The sequence below is a fragment of the Ixodes scapularis genome, unplaced genomic scaffold (assembly GCF_016920785.2).
Source record: "Ixodes scapularis isolate PalLabHiFi unplaced genomic scaffold, ASM1692078v2 PGA_scaffold8__174_contigs__length_109621045, whole genome shotgun sequence".
In the NCBI taxonomy this organism is placed as follows: Eukaryota; Metazoa; Arthropoda; class Arachnida; order Ixodida; family Ixodidae; genus Ixodes; species Ixodes scapularis.
The window spans coordinates 97,839,987-97,863,786 of NW_024609883.1; the positions used below are offsets into that span (position 1 = coordinate 97,839,987).

The window sequence follows — 23,800 nt, forward strand, 5'->3', positions numbered from 1 at the left end:
TGCTTTTCCCGCTTTTCCTTCACCAAACTGGAAAAGCTCATTCGTTCAGTGGCTGCAGCTGACAGCAACATTTGCTTGCTTGCTGACTCGTCGCTTGCCAATAATTATATCTTAAACAATCTAGTTAAACATGGAACACAGAGATAAGCAGTGCAATTATAGTTATTTTGTTCTAAGATGAGAGCGGCTCAGAACCCGTTTTTGATTTCCGCGCGCAGACAACATGCGTTTGCTGGCTTACCCAATACCTCGTCGCCACTGCAGTTTTGTGCCATATACCTGATTGAAATTCGTCAATTTGACTCTATTTAATGTTATACGTGAACGTTTTAGCCGCTCCAGATGCAAACACGGAAATTCGGTGTCGTTCTTAATGACCTAGCGCTCCCGTCCACCGCGAGGGGGCTCGAAGTAGTCATGGAGACGGCAACGCGGCTAGGAAAAACAAGTGTCTGCTCTTGAAACATGTACCGTAACTTTTCCCGTCCCCATTCGCGCAAGAGATGACTCCGATCACGCGCAAACGGCAATTCTTAAGTCGAAAATTATCACCGACTGTCTTTACAATTGGATAACCATGGATGTAGGCTAGGTTTTCGCTTTCCTCGTACGATGAGTTTCGGTTTGGGTACACAATGCGCCGAGCCCGAAGGAACCCATGAGAAGATGTGAGACCGGTTTAAGATCGTCGGTATGGCCTTTGAATGGGACGCTTTTGCAAGAGAGTACTACTGGGTGAGTAACTCGCATCCTCATTGTGCGGGGTAGGTTGGTTTTGACCATCGTGCGCTACCTGTAAGTAAACAACACAACTTCGCAGTGGTTCCGGTATTTTAAGCAACGTCCTGCTTGGGGGCATTGTTCGTAGAACACAGCGTGCGTTTATTAGCATTTGAAGGCTCGCATTCGAACTCTAAAGGTTTGGAGAGTTGATGCCGCGGCCCTCTATATTTACATTAAAACAACAACACCATAACAAATTTTAGTCAACAACAACACCATAACAAAGTTTAGTAACGAGTTAAAGTATTGTTGGTATTGTGGAGCTAGAGGGGGCTAACGTGTACACAACCGATACAACTGTAAGCTATAAACAGCGTTTTGCACCAGGACAAAATATTAGTACGTGGTTTATTTCATCAATTAAATGCAAATTTCCTTTGCAAGAGCGAAAAAAAAAAATCGGGTAACGTTTGGTTGGTTTAAAATGCAGCCGCCTGAAGTCTGGTAGTTTCCACGGACGAGCTGACCAGTGACTTCATCAAGAAGGCTGTCCCTATTCGCACCCCGAGTGCGGATAGTGGTGGATTCTTATCCGCACTCCGAGTGCGAATAATTTTGGATTCTTATCCGCACTCCGAGTGCGGATTATGTTGGCTTCTTATCCGCACTCCGAGCCTCCGAGTGCGTGAGTGCGGATTGCGTGCGGAGGCGCGGACTGGCGCGGACGCTGTACCGGGGGCACCGGGCGGGCGGGGGTACGAAGACGTTGGCACGAAGCCGTTGGATTTTCTTTACCTGCACTCCGCGTGTGGCGCGATTATGTCGCGGGAAACTATGAACACAGTAATTTAGAAGTTCTCAACTTTGTGTTGATTCATTGGCGTGTTGGCAGCCTCGACGAGCGTATGGAAATATTGGCGGTTCCGGTTTCAGAATTAAAATAATTTCAAAGAAATGTTTTTTTTTTTTTGTTTTATAAAAAATAAATAACATTGGGTGGTACGCTTCAGATTAAACGGTACTCACGCCTCGAAGATCGGATAGAGGCGATCAAGTGCGTGTGCGTGTGCGTGAGCGTGTGCGTGAGCGTGCGCGTGCGCGTGTGTGTGTGCGTGCGTGTGTGTGTGCGTGTTTGTGTTCCCCACTGATCTCAATGACAATTGCTGGATCGCGCTTGCCGCTCCCGCAAGTGAAGCCACCGGGCGTCACTCGCTTGGGATACGATTTGCCGTTTTTGCTAGCCTTTGCTGCGGTTTTCCAGCGTGCTGACGACACGTTTTCTACTCGTTCGTCGTCATTCGCCGAAGAAGTTTTTTGAAGACTCTGTGTATTGTTGAGACTTTCCGTCGTGAACACGTGGAAAATTTTACGAAAGTGCAGTGTCGCAGGAAAAAGGCACAACGCGTCGAAAGGAAGGGCTGGCGGCGTGTTCAAAGCATCCTTGGCACGCCGAAGTGCCGTGTCTCTGTGCCTTCGCGCGCTTGGATACCGACCAAGAACCGACGCCGTGTGAATGTGTTTAGCGAGTGCAATGTGCGTGAAGCCGTATCAAAAGGTACAACTCGTCGAAAACGTGTCGCCGGTGTCGCGGCGTGATCAAAGCTTCCTTGGCACGCTGAGTGATGCATCTTTGTGCCTTCGCACGCTTGGATACCGGTCAAGAATTGACGCCGCGCCAAAGTTCTGAACGTGTGTCGCGCGTAGATGCCTTTAGATCATTTATATATATCGGCCACGGAGTTCTGGATCGTCCAGCTGTTCCGGTGAGTTGCTATCAATAAAAGGGGGAGATCTGTACGTATTCTTATGTTCTATATTAACCATGGCTATGTCCCAAATCTACTCTAATAGATTCCGTGGGAGCACGAATAGGGCAACGTTGTACATGGAGCCAGGGGGGTTTTCGAAAGCAAAAGTACAAGACGGCGAGAATGAAAATCTTTGAAGCGCGGCCGATATGGTCGTGTGCAATCTGTTGACCAATTACAATTAGGCGAGTCGCGTAGGTTGATAATAAGCCAGCACTGATCAGTGATGAGGAGCTGTTGTGCACGGTATTGTGTAAATCGTCTAAGGACGAAAAAAAGACGTACCTTCTCCCCATCCTCCGTCGCTAGTGGACGCTGGATTAAGCTCGTTCCTAAACCGCGAGGGGAAAAGACGCTGATCCAAAGGCACGAACAGCTTCACGCACATTGCACTCGCTGAACACATACACACGGCGTCGGTTCTTGGTCGGTATCCAAGCGTGCGAAGGCACAGAGACACGGCACTTCGGCGTGCCAAGGATGCTTTGAACACGCCGCCAGCCCTTCCTTTCGACGCGTTGTGCCTTTTTCCTGCGACACTGCACTTTCGTAAAATTTTCCACGTGTTCACAACGGAAAGTCTCAACAATACACAGAGTTTTCAAAAAACTTCTTCGGCGAATGACGACGAACGAGTAGAAAACGTGTCGTCAGCACGCTGGAAAACCGCAGCAAAGGCTAGCAAAAACGGCAAATCGTATCCCAAGCGAGTGAAGCCGGGTGGCTTCACTTGCGCTGCAGCGAACAAGCGGGGAAGCGCGATCCAGCAATTGTCATAGAGATCAGTGGTGTTCCCAAACACATCAGCTTTACAATCCCCCGCCCCCCCCCCCCCCCCCCCCCCCAAAAAAAAAAAAAAAATTCTGGTGATATCTTTTTTTTTTTTTTTGGACGGTTAAATATTTTTGTTGCCGAAAGAAAAAAAGAAAGAAACTAGAGCAGTGTGCAATTTGTGACGTGTATAGTCTTGTGCTTAGATGATGGGGGCAGTGGCTTAGGAAAAAAAAAAGGGGGGGGGGGGGAGGGGGTAAGGAAAATCAGTCATTTCCAGTAAACAATATTATTAAAAAATGAAGTCCCCCCCCCCCCCCCGGCTCAATCTTCTGAACATTTCAACACTACTAGATGAGGGAATGCCTGACAAGCCCAATTTGTTACTGTAATTTTTTTTTAATAGAATGATTTGCGCTTTTGCAAGTAGACGACGATAGATGTGATGGCTGTTAAAAGATGTTTTTGTGTGGTTGTGTGATCGAAGATGTTAAACATATATGCCGAGGGTGCCGAACACTGAGCTTGCGGGTTTTGGGCGTGGCGGCAGCGGAAGTTTGAAACATCTCTGCGTGTGTGTGTGTGTGTGGTCTGGGGCGGGGGGGGGGGGGGGGGGGGGTAATTGTGTATTGAAAATTGTTTGCTAGCCGCCCACCGTTCCCACATTACTGCCCCTATCCACCACACAATGTTAATGTGCTGACTGTGGCGAAGGCGCGTTATAATACAAATCTAAAACCAGCTTCGTTTTTTTTTTTTTTTTTTTTTTGCAAATAATAATATTTTGTTTAACAAAAAAAAAAAAAAAAAGGATACTGAAGGAACAATAGGATTGCTTACGTCCTGTGTTCATGCTTTTTTTCAAGCCCTCGAGGCGCGAGTACAGTTCAGTCTCTACCCAAATACACCATCTAGCGCTAATCAATTTCGAAAAAAAAAAAAAAAAAAAGCGATTATGCATTTGCAGTGATGTTTGGAGGTGAGCTAGTCGGTGGTGCATAGTGAACATATAATCAAAACAGCGAAAACGAACACAAGGACAAGTAGAAGAAGGGACACAAACACAGCGCTGACTCGCGTCTTCTTATGTTGATGTGTTTTAAGAAGACAAAGAAGAGAGTAAATCGCGAGTCAGCGCTGTGGCTGTGCCTCTTTTTCTACTTGTCCTTGTGTTCGTTCGCGCTGTTTTAATTATATGTTTACGATTATGCATTTGTTTGAAATTGAATTCATTCTGAAACACAGGTCTCCTCCCAATCAAACACCGCACAACCACTAATATTTCTATGAAATCGGTGCTGCCAACATGCCAATGTCACACCACGAACATCATAAGTCACTATGTTCAAAGTTTCCCGCGTCCAAGTCGCGCCACGCCACACGCCAAGTTCTTCGCCCCACGCACTCGGAGTGCGGATAAGAATCCAACGCAATCCGCACTCGGAGTGCGGATAAGAATCCAAAATTATCCGCACTCGGAGTGCGGATAAGAATCTACCACTATCCGCACTCGGAGTGCGAATAGGGACAGCCGACCAGTGACTTCATCAAGAACGTTAAAGTATCTTATATGTAGTATGCTAATTTTTTTTTCTTTTTCAATTTTTTTTTTGTAATTTTTTATTCGTGCTAAAGTGAGAGTTAGGTCAGGTTAGGTTAAGGCCCCTTTTTCCGTCTGCTCGTGCTTTCGTTCAGAAACGTTGTTGCTCAACACACTTCAAACATCTTGAGCACCCGATACTATACACTCAAATCACAATGTTCTTACTCAATCTAGGTGATTCTGCTCGCCATCTTTGCCTTGCTTGCACTGGCTGCCATTGCTGTGTGGGCTATACTCAGATGCAAGTGAGTTCGCCTTTTTTGTTCTTGTTCGCTTCATGGGAAAAACAACTTGAGACTCCTGCATCTATCAACACTTAGGAAAATACAAATATTGCAATTCACCTCGAAGCAATCATCGAGTAGCATACATGTCTAAACTGCTATGTCTTCAAAAGTTTGAATATTCTCATAATTCTACATATAATAGATAAATAGTTGTCAGTTCAGTGACTTTATTTAACTAGGTGTTTCTATGATGGTTGGCAGAATACTGAAGCAGAGTATTTTCTTTTCTGTTGCTATTGTTTCAGGTACCCGCAATACGAATACGCCGCCCTGGACAACGAAAGTAGCTTCATCTCGGATCGGCTTGAACTGAGTCGCAAGTTCCACGGTGACATTGACCGTAGTGAGTCGACAGTCTTCCAAAGTCGCTCGAAACGTGATAAAAAAAAAAAAAAATTCAGAAAAAGTGTGGAAAGGAACGGGTGAAAATGGGACAGAAACTATACTCTGTTGTCCCGTGACTTGGCAAAAGGCGAACTCTGTGTTCCCGGCAAGCCAGTCAGAGTTCTTGGCTTGCACTCTCGACCCTGTACCTTTGTTAAGAGCTGTCACATGCTTCGCCTCCGTTGCTCCAATTGGCTCAAAAGAGCCGTAGTTCACTCTTTGCCATTTTACGGTGAAACAAGGTATAGCTGACAAATGACAATTTTCTTGCACCCACGCAAGAAGAATGGGCAAGGATTCGGACGGCACAAAATGCCACAAAGACCGACATACATTTTGTGCTTTCGATTTTCTCTTTCTTTCTCTCAAATCCTTTCTCACATCCTCTCCTTCTCACAAAGGGAGAGAAGATCCAACAGTGATGCAGATTGACCACGAGTGCTGCATCAGCACTCGGCTGGTAATCGTGCTTCAGCGAGAACACAGCTGAATGCTGAAGCATCATTCGTGTCCAGTCTCTCGCACTGGCCTTCGGTAAGTGACACAAGGATTCTAGTACTACAGCCCAGGAGGTCTTCGAAGACCCCATCTTGTCCCTTCTTTCTCGTCAGATTGTGGAGGACAGAGAATAACACCCTCCTCTCTCAGCCTTTCCTTTCCCCTTTGTATCGCACTTTGGGAGAAGAGCCCAAAGATTCTTTGCCTCGCAGAAACGTCGACGTCTCAGCCCTTAAAGGGACACTGACAGGGTATTTATGCTCGCCGAGGTTTTTAGTTGTAGGTGACATATGAGAGCTCAACTACCCAGAACAGAATTTGCGGCTCGAAATTCGGTTTCTTTCCGCCCGAAAACCGCCGATCAAGAATTGGCCGGTTCGAGTCTCGCTCACTCTCTTTTTCGCGGTCACGGGCCGTTTTCTAAGGTATCGATGCGACCACCAAATTTAATCAAAGTCGTGGGTCACTGAAGGCACACACTCAATATTAAAAATAGGAAAAAATATGAAACCCATTTTTTGTGGCTTCTAAAAAGCTGTAAATACGTTGATTGAAAAAAAAAGTTCCACAGACAACCGGAAGCATTCTGTGCGTTCGTCGTTTCGCGTATCGTGGGACTCGCGGGGACGGCGATGGCAGCGGACGACGGGCGTGGGACCTCTATTTTAGAACTGTCGTTCGCGGTACCGGCGAATTCTGTCTACCGTTAAAAGAGAAATTTGGGACTGATCAAAAGAATTGGTATTCATCCCGTACGACACGCCCGGCCACCAAGCCGATTTGCACGAAGACGTCGCCGAGCCGCCGCTCCCTTCCCGTGGCTGAAGACAACGCTCGCGCAAACGTCAAGCACGACGTGTCTACTTCGAGTTGAATATGTACGCGTACGATTTCTTTACTAGGTGCGAATGTCCCCAAAGCGTGGTGCTTCCCGACTTCGACCCGGGAGTGCTTTTGCTAGAGAAAAATCGACAACAAACTTTCCAACTTACAGTTTACCGGCTGAATTATTACTAAGGAAAGAGATCCACCAGAATCGAGTTGCCCCAGTAGCTCAGTGGGAAAGACGTCCGCGTCACACGCGGTAGGGCCGGGTTCGATCCCCCGTGAACTTATTTTTTTTTTCAAACATTTTTTGATGTTTACATATCTTTTTCTTTTTTTTTACAATCATCACTGAAGAAACAAACAAAAAAATAACAAACAAATGTTGCGGACGATACTTCGCTGAATTAAACGGTATGGGATTTCCGTTTTGACACCTGCGAACTCAATGTAATCACTTTCCACAAAATGCAAGGAGCATATGAATCAGGTAGCGTCCGCTTTCCGAGGTGCCCGTAAATGTTCTACAGGAATCGCAGCCAGCCATTGGTCCCGATACCGTTGATCTTTCGGAAACTCTGTCGCACAATGCCACTTTTTTTCGGATGCAAGACATGTGAGCCAGCTCTTCACGCAACATCTTGGGTTTATTCTTTTCGGAGCCGATCATGGAAATTCACCACGGGCACTCACTACTCATCTCCAACTCCTCAATGTACAAAACAACTCATCTTGGAGTACAGAACAACGAGCGGAACAAACATAACTGCAAAAGAATCGCACGGCAAGCAGTTCCCGCATGCCGCATCGCACGCCGCATGTCGTGTCGTCTGCTACCGGAGAGGAGAAAAAAAAAAAAACGCACGGTCGGGTGTAGTTACGTGACTTCCGCCAGTCGCTCTCTTCTCTCCACTTCTCCGACCTCCGTCGGGTTTCGGTTTCGGTTTCGAGCAGTTGCGTCTTTTGGCTTTATTAAAGAAATACGCTACTCTGTTGCAAACTATTAAATGGGTAGTCCTCCGACACCATAATAAAGCGCCTGGCAAAAAATAAAAAAATTTTTTTGGGAGGGTGTCAGTGTCCCTTTAAGCATTCCGTCGACCGCCAGAAACAAATACGTCGCGAGGGTAGTTGTCTAACTAACTCACGCGATACCTTTGGAACAAACAATCCTCAAGATTGCAGATTTTTGGCTCTGATATCATGCTGGCTCGCAGTCTCCCCGAGGTTTTGACACTTGATTTGCCCGTATTTCAGACGAAGCTCTTATCAACTGCCAGTACTACCTACGTGGGTCGACCCGCTATTTCCTCCGCTACCAACTTTGCAACATCGGTGGGTGCAAACATTAGTTTTTGGATCTCATTGTTATCAGTCGTTTCGAATGATATGGTTGTGAAACGTTGTCTCCTTTAGCAACAATCCCACTGCTCATACTTAATACAAAAGACTTGGTGCTTGCTGCAGCTATGACAGCGAAGCATGTTTATTTATGCTTGGAACATATCTGCAGACCGTTTTTGTATGGCCAACACGACGAGATAGTCGTACGAGGAAGGCCTCAGACAGTTCTTGCAGACTGACTTCTTGTGTATTAGCAGTGTGGCCACGGCTTTAGAGAGCTCTTGCGATGATTGTTATTTTTGTTCAAATATTTTCCCGAATGTTGTGGAGGTTGTGTGCGGTGTGTGCTGTACGTTGTGCACTTTTCATACTTTGAAATGCTGTTTTTGCTCAGTTGCAGGGGAATCGACAATTCTAGAAAACAGAAATTTGTTACTTGTCAAATTCACCAAACTAAACAGCTTTGCGACTGATGATTTCAAGTCGCTTATATATCACCAAAACAAGGTCGGCGATTTTCTACGTCGAACAAGTGAATTTCTTTTGCTCGTTCATTTCTTGCACTTCTGTAGAATGAAACCAGCTCTCTCCCCCACCAAATTGCAGCCATTCATGACTCAACTGCTTTTGTAAAATACCCTTTTCTAACTTCTTGTTTTCTGTGGAACCATGATAGTTGTTCCTTTTGCCGTTATGTTCTCAGTTTTATTGTCCACTCCCCTCTGCAATGCCACGTGACCTTGAGGGCAAATAAATTATTACACGCGGCTACCAATTTCTACTGCTTTTCCTGGGTACGCTTAATTAAACTTTAGCCAGCTCCCAGATTTGTTTACGCTTATGGGGCAGGCATACCTGGGGGCTGGGTAAAGGCTAGCGTGTGAATCAGTAAGGCGTGTTTAACCGGTAAATCGAGGAGAATACAACACAGTTTCACACGCGTGAAGCATGTACATAAGCTCGCTCACCTCCGAGTTCTGGAATGTTTGGGAAAACAAAATGCCGGAGGTCGCATCTTTTTGCCAGGGAGCCGCATGGACCGACACTGGTTTGTGGTGCGGGACGGAGCCACGCGGACAGAGCGTCTGCTCACGGTGACGGCGCTTCCAGATGCCTGTCCACTGCGCCACTCGCCCTGCCAGGTAACCCACCCGTCGACCTTACCTCAAAAATAATAATAATAACGATCCTTATTATAGCGACAGTAGTGATCAGATCGCGATGTCCCGTGGACATTCCCGCCGCAGGTTCCCAGAGCTCGAGCTAATGAACTAAGCTCGAAGCCCATTCGTTCTTCTGCGAGTCGGTTAGCTAGAAATGGGCTATGTCACTTCGGCCTGCTATAGCGTACTAAACAGTTAAATTGTGACTGCCTCACCAGATTACTACTCTGGCGATGAGAACAGGACGTCCAATCAAACCTACGGACATTTCTCAACACCAAGACGTGGCAGTAAATAGAAGGAAAAAAAAATCCATATGAGTTGCACCATTGTATCAAACTGTCCAACGCAAATTTTGTTTAAAAACAAATCGAAAAATTGTTACCTATACATTGGAAAATACAGTAAATGCAAGAATCATTAAACAACATGCTCCTTTTCACTACGCTGCCTGGAGCGTGTCTCTGACCATTGCGTTTAGTGTCCCATTCCGACCACGCAACGAACGACGTTTCAAAAGCCACGGTGTTAACGGACGTCGCGTTCCCGGCTGCTGTGCATAAAGTTCGGGAAAAAATCACGAGGGAGCGCAAGTGTTGCTGTTGTCGCCGCTCCCCAACTCCTTGCCGCCCAAGCTTCCGTGGACTGTCGAGCTAAGAGGGACCCGCGGCAGAACGGATGTCTGCCATGTCTACCCCCGCTTCTGCGACAATGCCAGGTTTGCAGTCGGTGACAACTAACCTCCGGGACGTATTGGCGGGAACCAAGGGACCGCGTTTCGGGATGCAGTAACTGCACCGGTGGGAGACATGTGCCAGGCACTGTTACGTCGGGCAGGGTGCAAGACAAGCCGCGGGGATGACTGCGCAGGTGCGACCCGGCCTGCAAGAGATCTTTCTAGACCTGCAACACCCGTACGTTCACCCCGTGCTCGACATCGACATCAAGGTGCTCGCCGAGCGGCCTCATGTGGTGGTGGTGTCGCCGCTCAATGACGTGGGCTCCCTCAAGGACCTCATCTACCACGTAAGCTCCTCGACAGCCTTCAACCACAGAAAGCGAAAAACGTATAGCGCACTTTTACGTCACGGGCATCATTTGGTACCCGATATTTATACATAATACACGCTTGTCTTTATTCTGACTTAATGACGAGCTGGTGATCGAGAAGTCGATTCATCGGTGGCTATAAAGCTCTCAGTAGATGCCCCGTGGGCAACACCGAAAGGAAACAAATCTGAATAAGCTTGGATTCATGCAACCTAGATCCCCGATCGTACTTACCGAGTTCTGTCGTTGACGTAGCCGCTCGCTACGCTTCGGCGTTTCATCAACACCAAAAGCGATGCAAAATACCTACTGAGCTTCCGCATGCAAGCAAATGGTGAAAGTGCGGAACGCCAAATTGTCAATGTGGCTGAATGCAGCTTACCAGAAGGGAAAAGGCATTTCTTGAAACCGATGGGCACGGCGAGCAGACGACGCACTCCGTCGTCTGCTCGCTGTGTCTATCTGGAGGTTACGCCATGCGTTGCTCGCTCACTTGGTCGTCTGCAAACCCATCCGACATTGACCCTGACAAGTTTGTTGGTATTATTCTTTAACGGAAAGGGAGCTATGCCTTAGAATCTCATCAGCTAAAAGGTACTGCCTTAAAGCACATTGGATGAAAGTTTGAGCCTTGTACGTGCAGGCATCGCTTTTTCCGGCTCGATTTTGCTGCGTAAGATTTTTTAGAGTCACCCTATATACTTGGGCAGTGTTGCTTCCTTGCGGAGCAAGTACATCCGGGTCGTGTCGCTTCCTCCTCGCGGAGCAAGTACAACCGGGTTATGTCACATTTCTTTGGCAGAGCAAGTACAACGAGGACTGGCAAGAAAAGTACCGCCGCCAGGGCACGGGGCTGCCCACGGAGCAGGTTCAGCGGCTCGCCCGGCAGATGGTCGAAGGCCTGCTTTTCCTCCGTGAGAAGGACTTCCCGGCCTTCTACAACCTGCACCTGGGCAACGTCATCCTGCAGAACGGCGTCGCCAGGTCAGCCGCTGCGACTTTGTCGCGATGACAGGATTTTCGCTCGGTTCATCAACAGTGGCATGTGCACTAGACTCAGGGGTGGGAAGCGAGGACGTTAGGATGTTGACTGGTATCGGCGTGCAGCACAGCTGTGCTGAAAGGGACGCTAAAGAGACCTTATTCAGATTCGTGCGCCATCTGTCGGACGTTGCACCAACCTTCTTTCGTAGCCAGGTGGCCTATATGTTTGAGGTTACGGGCAAAGCGCTGCTATGAAAAAGTGATGCCGCACTACTGCTGTCTCTCGCCGCGCCATCAATGGGAAATAAGCAGCCAACCAGAGTAAATGTATGCATTTCGTTTGTTTTTATTTTCAGTCTGAAGTTTTTACGGCGAATCTTGGAATAATCGTAGCGTTTTACTGGGACTATCCGAGTGGCAAAATGGCAGGGCCCGTGCCGCCTGCTCCTACCGCAGGCTTTGTCAAATTCTCTCGATATATGAAGCTCCTCATTACTATATTAATATCTAGTTAAGGCATGCTTCACACATTTGTGCTGGTTGCGTTCCACGGCAACCAAACCGATTGAGGCAGTGAAGACACCAGGACAACTGCGGCTCGTGATTCTTTCGCGAGCTACGTGTTGCATTGCTTGTCACACTGCGTGTGGCAAACAGTTTTTCCGGTGACTATTATATATTTCTGGTGTCGTTTCGGTTGTTCTGAATAAAACCAACTCAACTTTCTGAACCAGGCTTACTAATATAATTCATTTCGATGTACCGAATGCCTCCACCACATCCCAGGAAAGCAACCTCGTAAGAACTAGTGTGAAGAACTCTATTAAGGCAGAGCGGGGACGGTAGGGAAGCTTCAAAGATGCCGTGAAGGCTCGATATTTTGCGAGGCCGCCAAGAGACGGCACTCATAATAAATTAGGTCTAGTCTAGGCATGTGAAAATAGTGGATTTTGAGCTCGAAGCAAATTCGAAGCAAATATAGGGATTTTGGCAGAATATGTTCAAATCGAATATAAATATATATACAAGCCCTTCACAACTGTTGCACCATGCTTAAACAAAAACCCAGCTGAACTCGTAAAGGAATTGTTCCTAGGCTTCCACTTGTCCAGTTAATGTATCCAGCTTCCGTAAAATACCGGGCAAGCGCCCACTCAAAATTTAGAGATAATCGTGAAGAAAGGGGGGATGGGCGCTTGTCTGGTCATCAATTTTACATATCAACGTACTGTGCATATTTTCTCAGATCTTACAAATTTGGGTATGGGCGCTTAGTGTGGTATGGCCGGATGCGCGGTATTCTACGGTAAGCTTATTTTAATCAAAATATATATATGGACTGTGGCCTCGAGAAGTCAGATGCCAACGTTGGGATGGCAACTAAATGATGGATGTGACACAAAGTTAAACCCGTAGAAATGCTCACCTATAGCTAATTGAGAGGATTTATAAATCTTGTTATATCCAAATACAGTTTCTTCAATCTCGATTCTAAAAAAAAAATATACAATCACGAATGAGTTGTCAGGGCATCTCTGCCTGACATATACCCTTACGTAAAATAGCCACAGTTTAATTTTGAAGTTTTTACTGCAATGTAAATACAGTATCAACATTCACAAAGTTTTCATTTCTTTCTAAATACACCAGGCACGTGATTACACCATCCCGCTTTGAAGGTGTGCCCTTTCCTGAGCACGCAACTGCAATATTTGTACGTTTCGAAGCGATGATCGCGGCAGGTTAGTCCTGTGGAGCATGCTTCTTACCAATCACCGTTGCACCTTGGAGAAGCAACACCTACAGAAGCGGCGCCACCGGTGTTGCTTCTCTGCAGTGCACCTGTGCTCGGTAACAAACGCGCTCAATGGGGTTAATCCGCCGCGGTCAACATTTTTCTTAAAACATGGACCTAGCTGTTGCGTGTTTAGGAGGAAAACACACCTTTAAAGTGCACACATGTGCCTCGTGTATTCTAAAAGGAATGAAATCGTTGTGAATGTCGATACCCACACTACAGTAAAATTTTCAAAACTAGATTGATTTTGTAGTCTAAAACGAGACGGTGCCATGCTGATGCGCGTGCGAAGCAGTCGAGGGCACAGACCTTTGTGCCTCATTATGCCAAAGGGCATCACTTTGTGAACACTTGGAGCTGCGCTACGCGAGTTTTTGTGGCCGCATGCATGACCACAATGGCGATTTTACTGTGGACTCTAAACTAGCGTGAAAGCGAACATAAGTTCTGTGTCAAACTTGACAAACCTAAAACAGAGATTTTTTAAATGATTCAGCAGGGTTATATGTCAAGAAGTAGTGAATTGTGCAAAGTGTTGTGAGTGGGTCTTGTGCTTCAAGAATGACAAAACATTGCGGGCAGACGAATAAATGTGGGGCACCCTATCCAACCTCTCTCTGTTTTCCAGCGATGTTCGGCCATTCTTGAAGGGTGAGTGCCGCTCAAAACACTCTTCGTAAATCATTGCTTTTTGATATGAGCCTGCTGAATCATTTTGCAGGTCTCTGTTTTAGATTTCCCAAGGTTGATGCAGAATTGACGTTTGTTCTCGCTCTGGTTTGCAGCCTATGGTGAAATCGCTATTGTTCTCTTGCACGTGTCCACAAAAGTCGTGTAGTGCAGCTCCAAATGTTCACAGGACGACGCCCTTTGGCATTATGAGGCACGAAGGTGAACTGCTGTGCCCACATCACCATGCTGCCCTTTTTTTTGTGCTACAAGATCAGTTTTTGAACATTTTGATTGCACCTTGTATATATATATGTTAGGCAGAGATGTCCTGACAACCTGCATTCATCATTCATGATTGTCTTTGTTCTCAAATTCTAGGTTAAAGAAAGGGTAGTTAGTTGCATATAGCAAGAAGATATTGTAAAGTGCCGAGCATCTGCCCATTCGACTATAAGCGCCAACCCCTCAATTTTGTGACATTCGGAAAGTACATGAAGGACATATCTTCAGATATTGTTGACCTAAGGAATGCCCATTCCCCAGTTTTACATGAGCATCTCCAAATTTTGAGTGGGTGCTTGCTCGGGACTTTGCGTCTGGGCTTCTCTACAAGATTAATTTCATGTCAAATGTGTCATTTATTTGCCATCCCAATATAGGCATTGGACTTTCTAAAAATGGATAAGTGGAAGCTTGGGAACAATCTTCATGAGATCGGCTGTGTTCTTGTTCAAGTGGTGCAGTGGTGAAAGGCTTGGAGAAACTATTCAATGTTGAATTCGAAACTATTCAGCCACAACCGCTTTTTGTTTCGTATTTGCTTTGAACTCAGAATCCACTATTTGCACATGCCGAGGATATTATATACATTGCGAGACTCATTTTAAGTTAGGAGCGATTTGAAAACATGCTTTTATTTCGAGATGTGGACCACCGAATAGATGCGTTTTTTGGCATTACTCAGTTGGAGCCCCTCAACATGAATAATCCGCTGAAATTTTTTTTTTTCAGGGAAGGTTCATTTTGTGAGGGCTTATTTTGCGGGTGGGGCACTTAAGAAAAAAAAGCTTTTTGGGAGCTTAGTATACTGAGAAATAAAAGCAGGCAATAGGGCTTTGGACCTTTTGGCCTTTGGGTTCAAGCTGTGGCAAGCCCAGCTAAGCAAATTTTTCGTCTCCAAGTGTCACGATTCTTCTAGAACGTGGACGAAGGGGGCCGAAGCACCCGCCGAGGAGAGATGACACGCATCCTGGTTGTGAGGGTGAACGATGACTGGCCGGAGCGGCGTGCGCTCTACGGTGTTTATTGGGCGAGGTGATCAATGTTGCCCGCCGAGCCTGGCGGCCGCAGACGGGCGGACTGGAGGGGGGCGCTACATACTTGTTACACCAAGCTTTATCATTTTCTTGCTTGAATCATTAAGGGGCAGACCGTTGGAGCGGGAAAAAAAATGGGTAGTTAAAGACGAAAAGGAATGTGGACTGTCCTTGCAAAAACCAGTGCGTGGAAACAAGTGGGAAAAATGATTTCGACGTACTTTAAAAGTGTGTTTAGTGACTTGGAATGCATTACTTCTTTGGAGGACTGGTGACGATGACGTGAGTCAAACCGATTTGCTTCTGCCGCAGGCTAACGGGCCTGGAGAACGTGCTGCTGGGTTACGTGCCACGCGTCTCCGCATTCATCCGCAAGCGCATCTGCGACGACCGGGAGATCGTCGACGCCGTCTGCTTTGGTCAGCACATTTTCCGTCACTTGCATATGGCATACATAGAGTGTGCACTTCAGAGCGGGCTGTAGTTGTTGCCGGCCCCATAGCGACAATCTAAGGTTGTGCACAGTGTTTGTGTGCAATGTGGTATTGAGGACACTTGAATTAATACGAGTCACACTGCAAATCTGATTGTTTTTCTCTACATTTTTGTCGTAGTGAGAGTTCGGTTTCAATAGTTATCAGTGGGTCATGCTTTGCAGAAACAAGCAGTATGGGTGTTTCTATATTAAGATAGTGTTTTTTTGTGTTTGTAAGTTAAGCCCCAATTATATATGTTCTGGGAATGAGGCATATCTTTAAGTCAGAATACTATATACTCCGTGTCATCTTAAGGCCCATTCACGCGCTCGCACCGAGTACGACCCACTGAGACCAAACCAGTTTTTAAGCCTTTTGCAACGGCCTGCTACCGGATGCTGCTGCGGAGCCGGTCGTAAGTCGTACAACCGGATTAAAAAGCGGTCTTGTCTCAGTCGGTTGTAGCCAAGCGCAAGTGTGTGAACGGGCCTTTTTGAAGGACCACAGCGGACGGCACGAGCAGGGTGAAGAATAAAAGTCAAGCTAATTTAAATTGTTTTAAGTCAAAATGATTTAAATCGCACCGATTTAACGAGGATGATTTGAGTCATATACTTTTCCCCCAAACAATACTGAAGGTATTTTCTATTTGCCCTTTGTCTACCAGTGTTTGCTTTCCGTGTGCATTTATTTTGTATTTAAAGCAAATAATGATGAAGCAGAAAAAATTTCTATCTGGCAATCATGAAAACAAAATCTGGTAGTGATAAAAAAGTGGCTTTTTTTAGCTTAAAGTGATTTAAATCATGTAAGTTTGGTGGAAATCATATAAATCCGATTTTAAAAAAAAACAAAAAAACAACACGACATCTCTTTTTTTTTTTGTATACGTAATGTGTGACTGCACTCTGCGTATCGCTGCACCCCTTCCGAAGATCGCGTGACATTCGCACTTCATCGGATTGGTTTCAGTGGCTCATAGCCTCTGCTGCAGTTTATTGTCAGGTAAAACGGTGTATACATAGCGACGGTAAAGAAATTAGCTGTAAGCCTACGCCAACAGCGCAGTGACGAAGTCCAGACGCTGTATTTGTAGTCACGTATCATTTCATTCCTTAATTTTCGATCTCGGCGATGTCTTTTAAAGTCTAACCGATGCTCGTCTGATTGTCGTTCGGCGCAGGTCACGCATTGTTCGAAATGGCCGCTGGCTATGAAATGTCGACGACGAAACCAACGGACAAAAACTTTGCCGACGTGGAGCATTGTCCCGAAGTCTACCAGGTTGGTTTGCAGACGCCTTTCAAAGTATTTCCTGCTTGAGCAATCGATGCTTGCAACAAATTCGGGAGCGGCTTTCTTTCGCCAGTGAAGGGCTGGGAACATGATTTGACACAGTGCAGTGTGCAAGTGGGTACCTATACACATATGAAAAAGCTGGCTAAAAAATAATGCATTTGCACGTTTAGGCCAGGGGTCTCTAAACCCCGGCCCGCGGGCTATATCCGGCCTGCAGAGGCGTTCCGGCAGGCCCGCGGATGGCCGCTGTCTTTCCAGTGACGCTCGGCTTGCGGCCCGCTGCTACCAACGCAGAAAATAAGCGCTCGTAAAACGATTGGTGCCATGAGACGCTTCAAAAGTGCAAATGAAGACACCAGAAAGGTTGAGAGAAAACTGTAGTGTTGTGCAAATATTAAAGTTTTTGAATATTAGTTTCGAATTATATGCTATTTGATATTCGCTTCGAGATGAACTCTGTTAGTATGTTTCGAAGTGTTGACCGCGGCGGGTTAGCCCCTGTGACCGCGCTTCCTACCGAGCACCGGTGCACTGCAGAGAAGCAACACCGGAGGAAGCAAGCTTTTCCGCAGTGCACTGGTGCTCGGTAAGAAGCACGCTGAAGGGGGCTAACCTGCCGCGTTCAACACTTCGAAAAGTACAAATGTAGCAGTCAAGAGAAACTAGAGGTTCTTGAAAAAGGAGTTAGAAATGAATTCTTGCTTACTTTTTTTCCTGTGAATTTGAATATCACAAGCACTTGACCGGAACGTATCACTAGACGTGAGTAAAGCCGAAAAACTAACCGCTGGGTGTGACATACCCAGAGGTTTCAACAGCCTCGCAAGTGCCCTTTGAAAGGAAACGCGTGCAGCACTTTTCACGTCCCGGGTAAGGTCTGCAAAAGGCATAGAGATCATACATACTAACTCTAGAGGAAAAGGTCCGCCATTTTCCCATGCATTGTGGCTGCCGCAAGCGGCGAAGTATGCAGGCAGACCCTCGGGGTCCCACATGGTTACCAACTGCCTTCGATTTCACAAATATATCATCAGAGCAGTGTCATGAACTCCAACAATCCACGAACCTACCGGTGGAAAGATATTCGTGTCCCTTTCGCAGCTTTCTTTTAGCATAGCACGCAGATGTACGGCCTCCCATCAACACTAAACTTAACCAGATAACCGGCTTCGGTTATCTGGTTTAGTTTCGTATTTCCGGGCGCGGGTGGCCGCGCCCGGAAATATGAAACCGCGCAACTACCAGATTTTCGAGATTTCAACACAAGGGAAGTTAATGCAGCGTAATGAGTATGCTGCTTTTTATAAACCTTAGAATAGCTCATAATTTAGTTTTCAACAATAAATTATCACTGTTTATATTGCTGAGAGTTTTCAGTCTTTGCGATTACCATTGCGACTGTCGTCCTTCAGCTGGCAACATTGGTTTCTTTCTCTCGTGTTCTGTCGCTCTCTTTCGCGATCGTTCACTCGGGACCCAGGATGTCGGCGTGCGGGATTTGCCACTCTTCCTCACCCACCTTTACCCCCCTGGCAAAAGGCGAGGGAATGTTGAGATTTCTGCATAATACGTCACAATTCTCTTCTCTCACCAAACATGTCGGGAAAGGGGGGGGGGGGCTTCAGTGCTCTTTTGAAAGCGCTGTTGCGGCTACTTAGCACATCAGCTTGAAATATAATTTTGATATTCGTGACCCTGGAGGTTAAATAAAGACGATTGAAGTGTTTTTTTCTTTTTCTGCAATACAGAACTGTTCCAGTTGTTTTTTTTAAAGAGGAAAGCCCACTTTCAAAGTGGGACGGTCCACACATGCAGATGTTGTTTCTGTAAAAAAAAAAAAAGTCTTTGTGAATGTCGATATCTACACTGTGGCTATTATGGAAATTAAACTGTGGCTATTATGCAAGAGTAGCTGTTAGACAGAGATGTGCTGACAACCTACGTTTACCGTTCATGATTGTTTTTTTTATTTTATTTTCTCGAACTCTAGATTGATAATAAATATTATTGTCATATAGCAAGAATATTTATGAATCCCCTCGATTGCATATAACTGCGCATCTCTATAGGTTTCATTTTATGTCAAATGCATTTTTTACTTGCCATTTCCATGTAGGCAATGGACTTTCTGAAGTTACAGTCCATAAATATAGCTAGTTTAAAATTAACTTAGCTTAGATAGGGCCAAGTGAAAGCTTGGGAACAACCTTTATGAGTTCAGATGGGTTTTCGTTTAGGCATGGGGCAGTAGTGAGAAGCTTGGAGAAGTTATCCGATAATCGATTCTAAAATATTCAGTCAAAACCACTATTCACTTTGAATTTGCTTCAAACTTAAAATCCACTATTCGCATATGACTAGACTGCATCCAAATGCCGGCTCTCTTGCATATTGTTTATTGTACATTGTCATCACCAGAATTACTACTTCGTAGTTCCTGCTTCATGTCTGCGTAACAAAAATATTACTTTGCGTTCTCGTGTATATTGTTCATAGTGATTTGATCTGATCTATTATTTTCATTAGTATTCTGCCCTGTGTGAATGTTTCAACGGTCAAATGCTCTTTGATGGTGTCTGGTGAGTTCTTGGGGTCACAATTATTTTGTAATTTAATAAATAGTAAAATATTGCACTTAAAAATAAGTTATACATATTTGTATACCTTACTTTTTTTTTTTAATCTTTGCTCTCAAATAAATGCACGTATTTATGATAATTTAGGCTCATATTTTACTGTTTCATCATTTATATTGTCTTATCATCTAATTTACAGCCCTCAATACTGCAACAGGTCCTCAATCTGGCCCCTTAGTCAAAAAGCTTGGAGACCCCTCCTGTAGCTGAAACGAGTTCAGATTGCAGTCTTTAGTAACATAAAAGGAAAAAAAATCACCTCATGGCAAAGCTAGCTTACTTTAAAATCACTGCTGTCAACCACTATTTGCTACCTTGTGCGTTATTCCAAAATGAAATGAATAAAGCGATTTATGTTAACCTATCTTCGATTCCTGGTGCTTTGCTGTTCAATGGTCTAAAAGAACAACCAAATCTGTTTAGCTCCAACACTTGCATGAAGAAAGGCTTTATCTTACCTCAGTTTTTTGCACTTACTCATGTAACAAAAACGAAAATAAAGAAAATCAGCATAGTGAGTCAGTTTGATCAGGTAGTTGACACTAACCGAGCAATGAATCAACTAAGCAGTAAACTATTAGGGTGATAGTTTAGTTGCCTTGTGTGAAATACACTATTCGATATTCGCTTCGAGACAAACTGCGATATTTATAGTTTTCGAAGTGTTGACCCTGGTGGGTGAGCCCCGTTGAGTGTGCTTCTCAACGAGCACCTGTGCACCGCAGGGAAGCAATACCGGCGAAGCTCGCGGCTTTGTAGGTATTGCTTCCCCGCAGTGCACAGGTTGCTCGATGAGAAGCGCACTCAACGGGGTTATCTCACCACGATTATGCAAAAGTACATGTTACGCAGCGATGTCTTGACAATCATCATTTTTGTTTTTTTGTTTTGTTGTTAAATATGAAATTGGAAAAAAATTGCATATAGCAAGCAGACCACTATTCGTTTCAAGTTCACTTTCAACTCAACATCCACTATTCGCACATGCCTATAATTTAGTCCTTTTAGAAGCTGCAGTATCTCTATATCTATTCCAGGTCTTGAGGTTCATCTTTGAGAACGAGGGCAACCATACTCCGACACTAGAAGAGGTAATCTCTTGGCTCGTGCTCATGTGACACGGCACGTTTGTCACGTAACAACTTCTCCCCGATGTCGCAGGTGGCGAGCTTGGACTTCTTCCGCAACATCGATCTTCGTGAGCTTACCACACACACCGTCCCCGTAAGTTTTCTCCCTTTCTGCAATATCAATTTTCTTGTATATCTTAGTGCTTATATATGAATGAGATAAAAACATTATCTGCACAGACGTTTCGGCACCCTTCTTGCACAATCTTTTCAAAATCCAAGCCTGTCGTGGAATATTGTATAGGCAGAGCCTCAGCTGTGTTGAAAATGGTTTGCCACATCATCCACTGTCACTTGTGTATCGGACAGAGTCAGTTCACTTGTACATGGAATGTTGTCATCAGTCCTGGACGGGGACAGGCATCCGGCCCTCCCTTCATGGCTGACACTTGCTGCGTCCTCCCTTCTACTTCTGTATCCATTCAACAAAACACTTTCTTCGTACTGTGCACAAAATTTCGGCACCAGGCACAGCGTCAGGCTACAAGAAACGAATTGCTGCTCCTTTTTTCTACAAATTGTGGAAAACTTAACTGATCTAACATGTTCAAACCTGCACAGCATTGACTGGAGACAGTGACTTCATACAAAAAGCACTGCGAAGACAGTGCTGCCAAGTTTTAAGGTAACTGGAGCGTGAATAACTTTTTAATCACCCTCATAAATATTGGTGGAGCATGAATGTCTAAATGTCCGCCGCAATACGAAAGCTTGTCATACATGTGTGCCACAAATTTACAATGTTTATAGATAAACACGATATGCAATGCACCACAGCTCACTGCTGTATACTTGTAGAATGTGTCAAAAATATATTTCGTAAAAATTTATAAAGCTGTTGCACAGTTGTATCTTATCTACAGTTCTTTTACATGGAGACAGCCAGAAACTTTTCAGCAAAGTTAATAACCAACCATAGCTTCTTTTTTTTTAATCGCTTCGCATATATGTAAGTACCATGTTGGGATGTTGCATGCTCGGATGTGTTTTTACCGGCAGATGTTAGAAGTCCTACTCAAGCTTTCTTTGTTTATTGAGCTTTTGTGAATGACTAAATACATTTTTTGCTGCTTGTGAGGAACGAAATTGTAGCAGTAAAATATATGGGCCTAAACACTGTTTACAAACAAGCCCATGTTTCCTTGCAACGGGTGTGGGCACTGCGCATGTGCAAAAACCAGGTTTGCGTGTTGGTCTATAAGTTAAATAGTACCAATGTGTGCATTATCTGCACCAGTGGTCAGTTTTTACCTATACACACTGTCGCACTACAGAGAAGTGACTGTGGGGAAATTGCCCCGTTCGTAAATATCAGAACCGTTTTTGGAACTCTTAATTCGGCAGGCTTAAATTTTGGGGTGGTTCAATACACTCACTCAAGCTGGTCACCTTTCGAGTGCAAAGTTTCTCGAGGGAGTTGCCTCATTGGAGGCTCAAGACTCTTTCTCCAGCGATTTGTTTCTGCTTTCAGCCCATCCTCAAGACCTCTCTGAGCTCGACAGCCAAGCACTTACTGAGGGACGTCCAGAGGTTTTACAGAAACAAGGGGTGAGCTCCACCCCCCCCCCCCCCCCCCCCCAAAAACAAAAAAAAGAAACGGCTACCCGTGTATGCCACCCCCGATGTTGACCGTTTTCGGCCCGCTTTCAAAGGCTCGTTCACGTGCTTGTTTCTGCCTACAACCGAGTTCTTGTGATCTCTTATGATGAGAGAGCATGCTTGCGCCATCTACGAGGTGACCCTGGAACTGCCTCTCACTAGAGCAAAGGTTTTGCAGTATTTGAAACATCAAATGTACATAGTATATTCTGTATGAGAAACAGTTGTTTATAACATACAAAAATCGCCACGCTACCGCGCCGGTGTCTTTTCTCGTCAGAAGAGATCACAAGGGGTTTTAACGCATGCGATCATAAGCAGTTGCGAGTGCGTGAATCAGGCTTCGGGTACTCTCTTTGTCCTCGCAGGAAGCTCAAGACATCTAGGTCAATCTCGGTGTCCTCGTGCGACGGCGGCGAGTCTTCTGACAGCGAAAAAGCGTGAGCGGTGCCGCTAACTATTTTAGGATTCCCGCCTCGTGGTTAGGTCTTTGGTTTCAGTTTGCACTTGTGAAGGAAGCCTCACAGTGGGAACAGTCAAAGTTTCATTGAGAAGTTGAACTATATAGGCTGTCCCAAGTCACCAGGCTCTATCTAAAATGGACCGTAAAAATCAACGCCTGCCTGTAGACATCTAAACTTTTCGTCAAAGGTGTATTTCCTAGGTCGTCTTTTTCTTGTAAAATTAGGAAGTGTAGCTCCCTTTCTGTAAAAAATACGGCCAAGAAACTTGCCAGAGCCAAGGGCGGGCGGCGACGTAGACGACCAAGTTGAGTTGCGGGGAGCGTTTGGCGCGCATATCGATAGACGGCGTCGAGAGCCGCGTCGCAAGGTGCGGCCGACCAACGAAAGGAAGCAGACGACATGCAGACGAAATTTGTTGGCGGCAAAAGCGTCGTCGCTATGCAGATGCGCTTTTTTTTTACTTAGGTATTATCTTATTATCTGCATTTATTTTTTAACCAAAGGTACATTACGAAAAGATTATGTTCATTTTAATAAACCATGGTGGTTATGAGCCATCATCTCGATAAGGAGGTAGCGCCATCTATCAATATGAGCGCCAAGCGTGCCCCGCAACTCAACTTGGTCATCTGCGTCGTCGCCCGCCATTGACCCTGGCAAATTTCTTGGCCTTTATTTTTTTACAAAAAGGGAGGTATGCTTTCTAATTTTACAAGAAAAAGCCGATCTGTGAAATACACCTTTGACGAAAAGTTTAGATTTCTACAAGTGGGCGTCGATTTTTACGGTCCATTTTAGATCGAGCCTGGTGACTTGGGAAACCTTATACATGCTTCGGTGATCCAAAGAAGCTTGATTGGTCGCTTAGCGAAATATCGGCTGTGACTCTAGACTTTGCTGGAACTCCTGCCTGCTGTCTTCAACTGTTCGCGTTTTGTTTCGACTTTATTGATGCTGTGAACCATCACCT

At 45.3% G+C, this 23,800-nt stretch overlaps 1 protein-coding gene across 1 annotated transcript in view; it reads left to right on the forward strand.

Annotated features, from left to right (window-relative positions):
- Nucleotides 1-388: 388 nt before the first annotated feature.
- The window catches only part of LOC8039178 (slowpoke-binding protein), a 29,701-nt gene continuing 6,289 nt past the window's right edge, over nt 389-23,800 (forward strand). Inside the window, exons 1-13 of the mRNA XM_029982729.4 lie at nt 389-735; nt 5,080-5,150; nt 5,438-5,535; nt 8,157-8,234; nt 9,270-9,385; nt 10,277-10,432; nt 11,259-11,440; nt 15,539-15,645; nt 16,886-16,986; nt 20,675-20,728; nt 20,799-20,861; nt 22,239-22,315; nt 22,735-22,806. Coding sequence (XP_029838589.3) covers nt 694-735; nt 5,080-5,150; nt 5,438-5,535; nt 8,157-8,234; nt 9,270-9,385; nt 10,277-10,432; nt 11,259-11,440; nt 15,539-15,645; nt 16,886-16,986; nt 20,675-20,728; nt 20,799-20,861; nt 22,239-22,315; nt 22,735-22,806 — 1,217 coding nt within the window. The 5' untranslated portion in view covers nt 389-693. The remainder of the gene's footprint in view (nt 736-5,079; nt 5,151-5,437; nt 5,536-8,156; nt 8,235-9,269; nt 9,386-10,276; nt 10,433-11,258; nt 11,441-15,538; nt 15,646-16,885; nt 16,987-20,674; nt 20,729-20,798; nt 20,862-22,238; nt 22,316-22,734; nt 22,807-23,800) is intronic.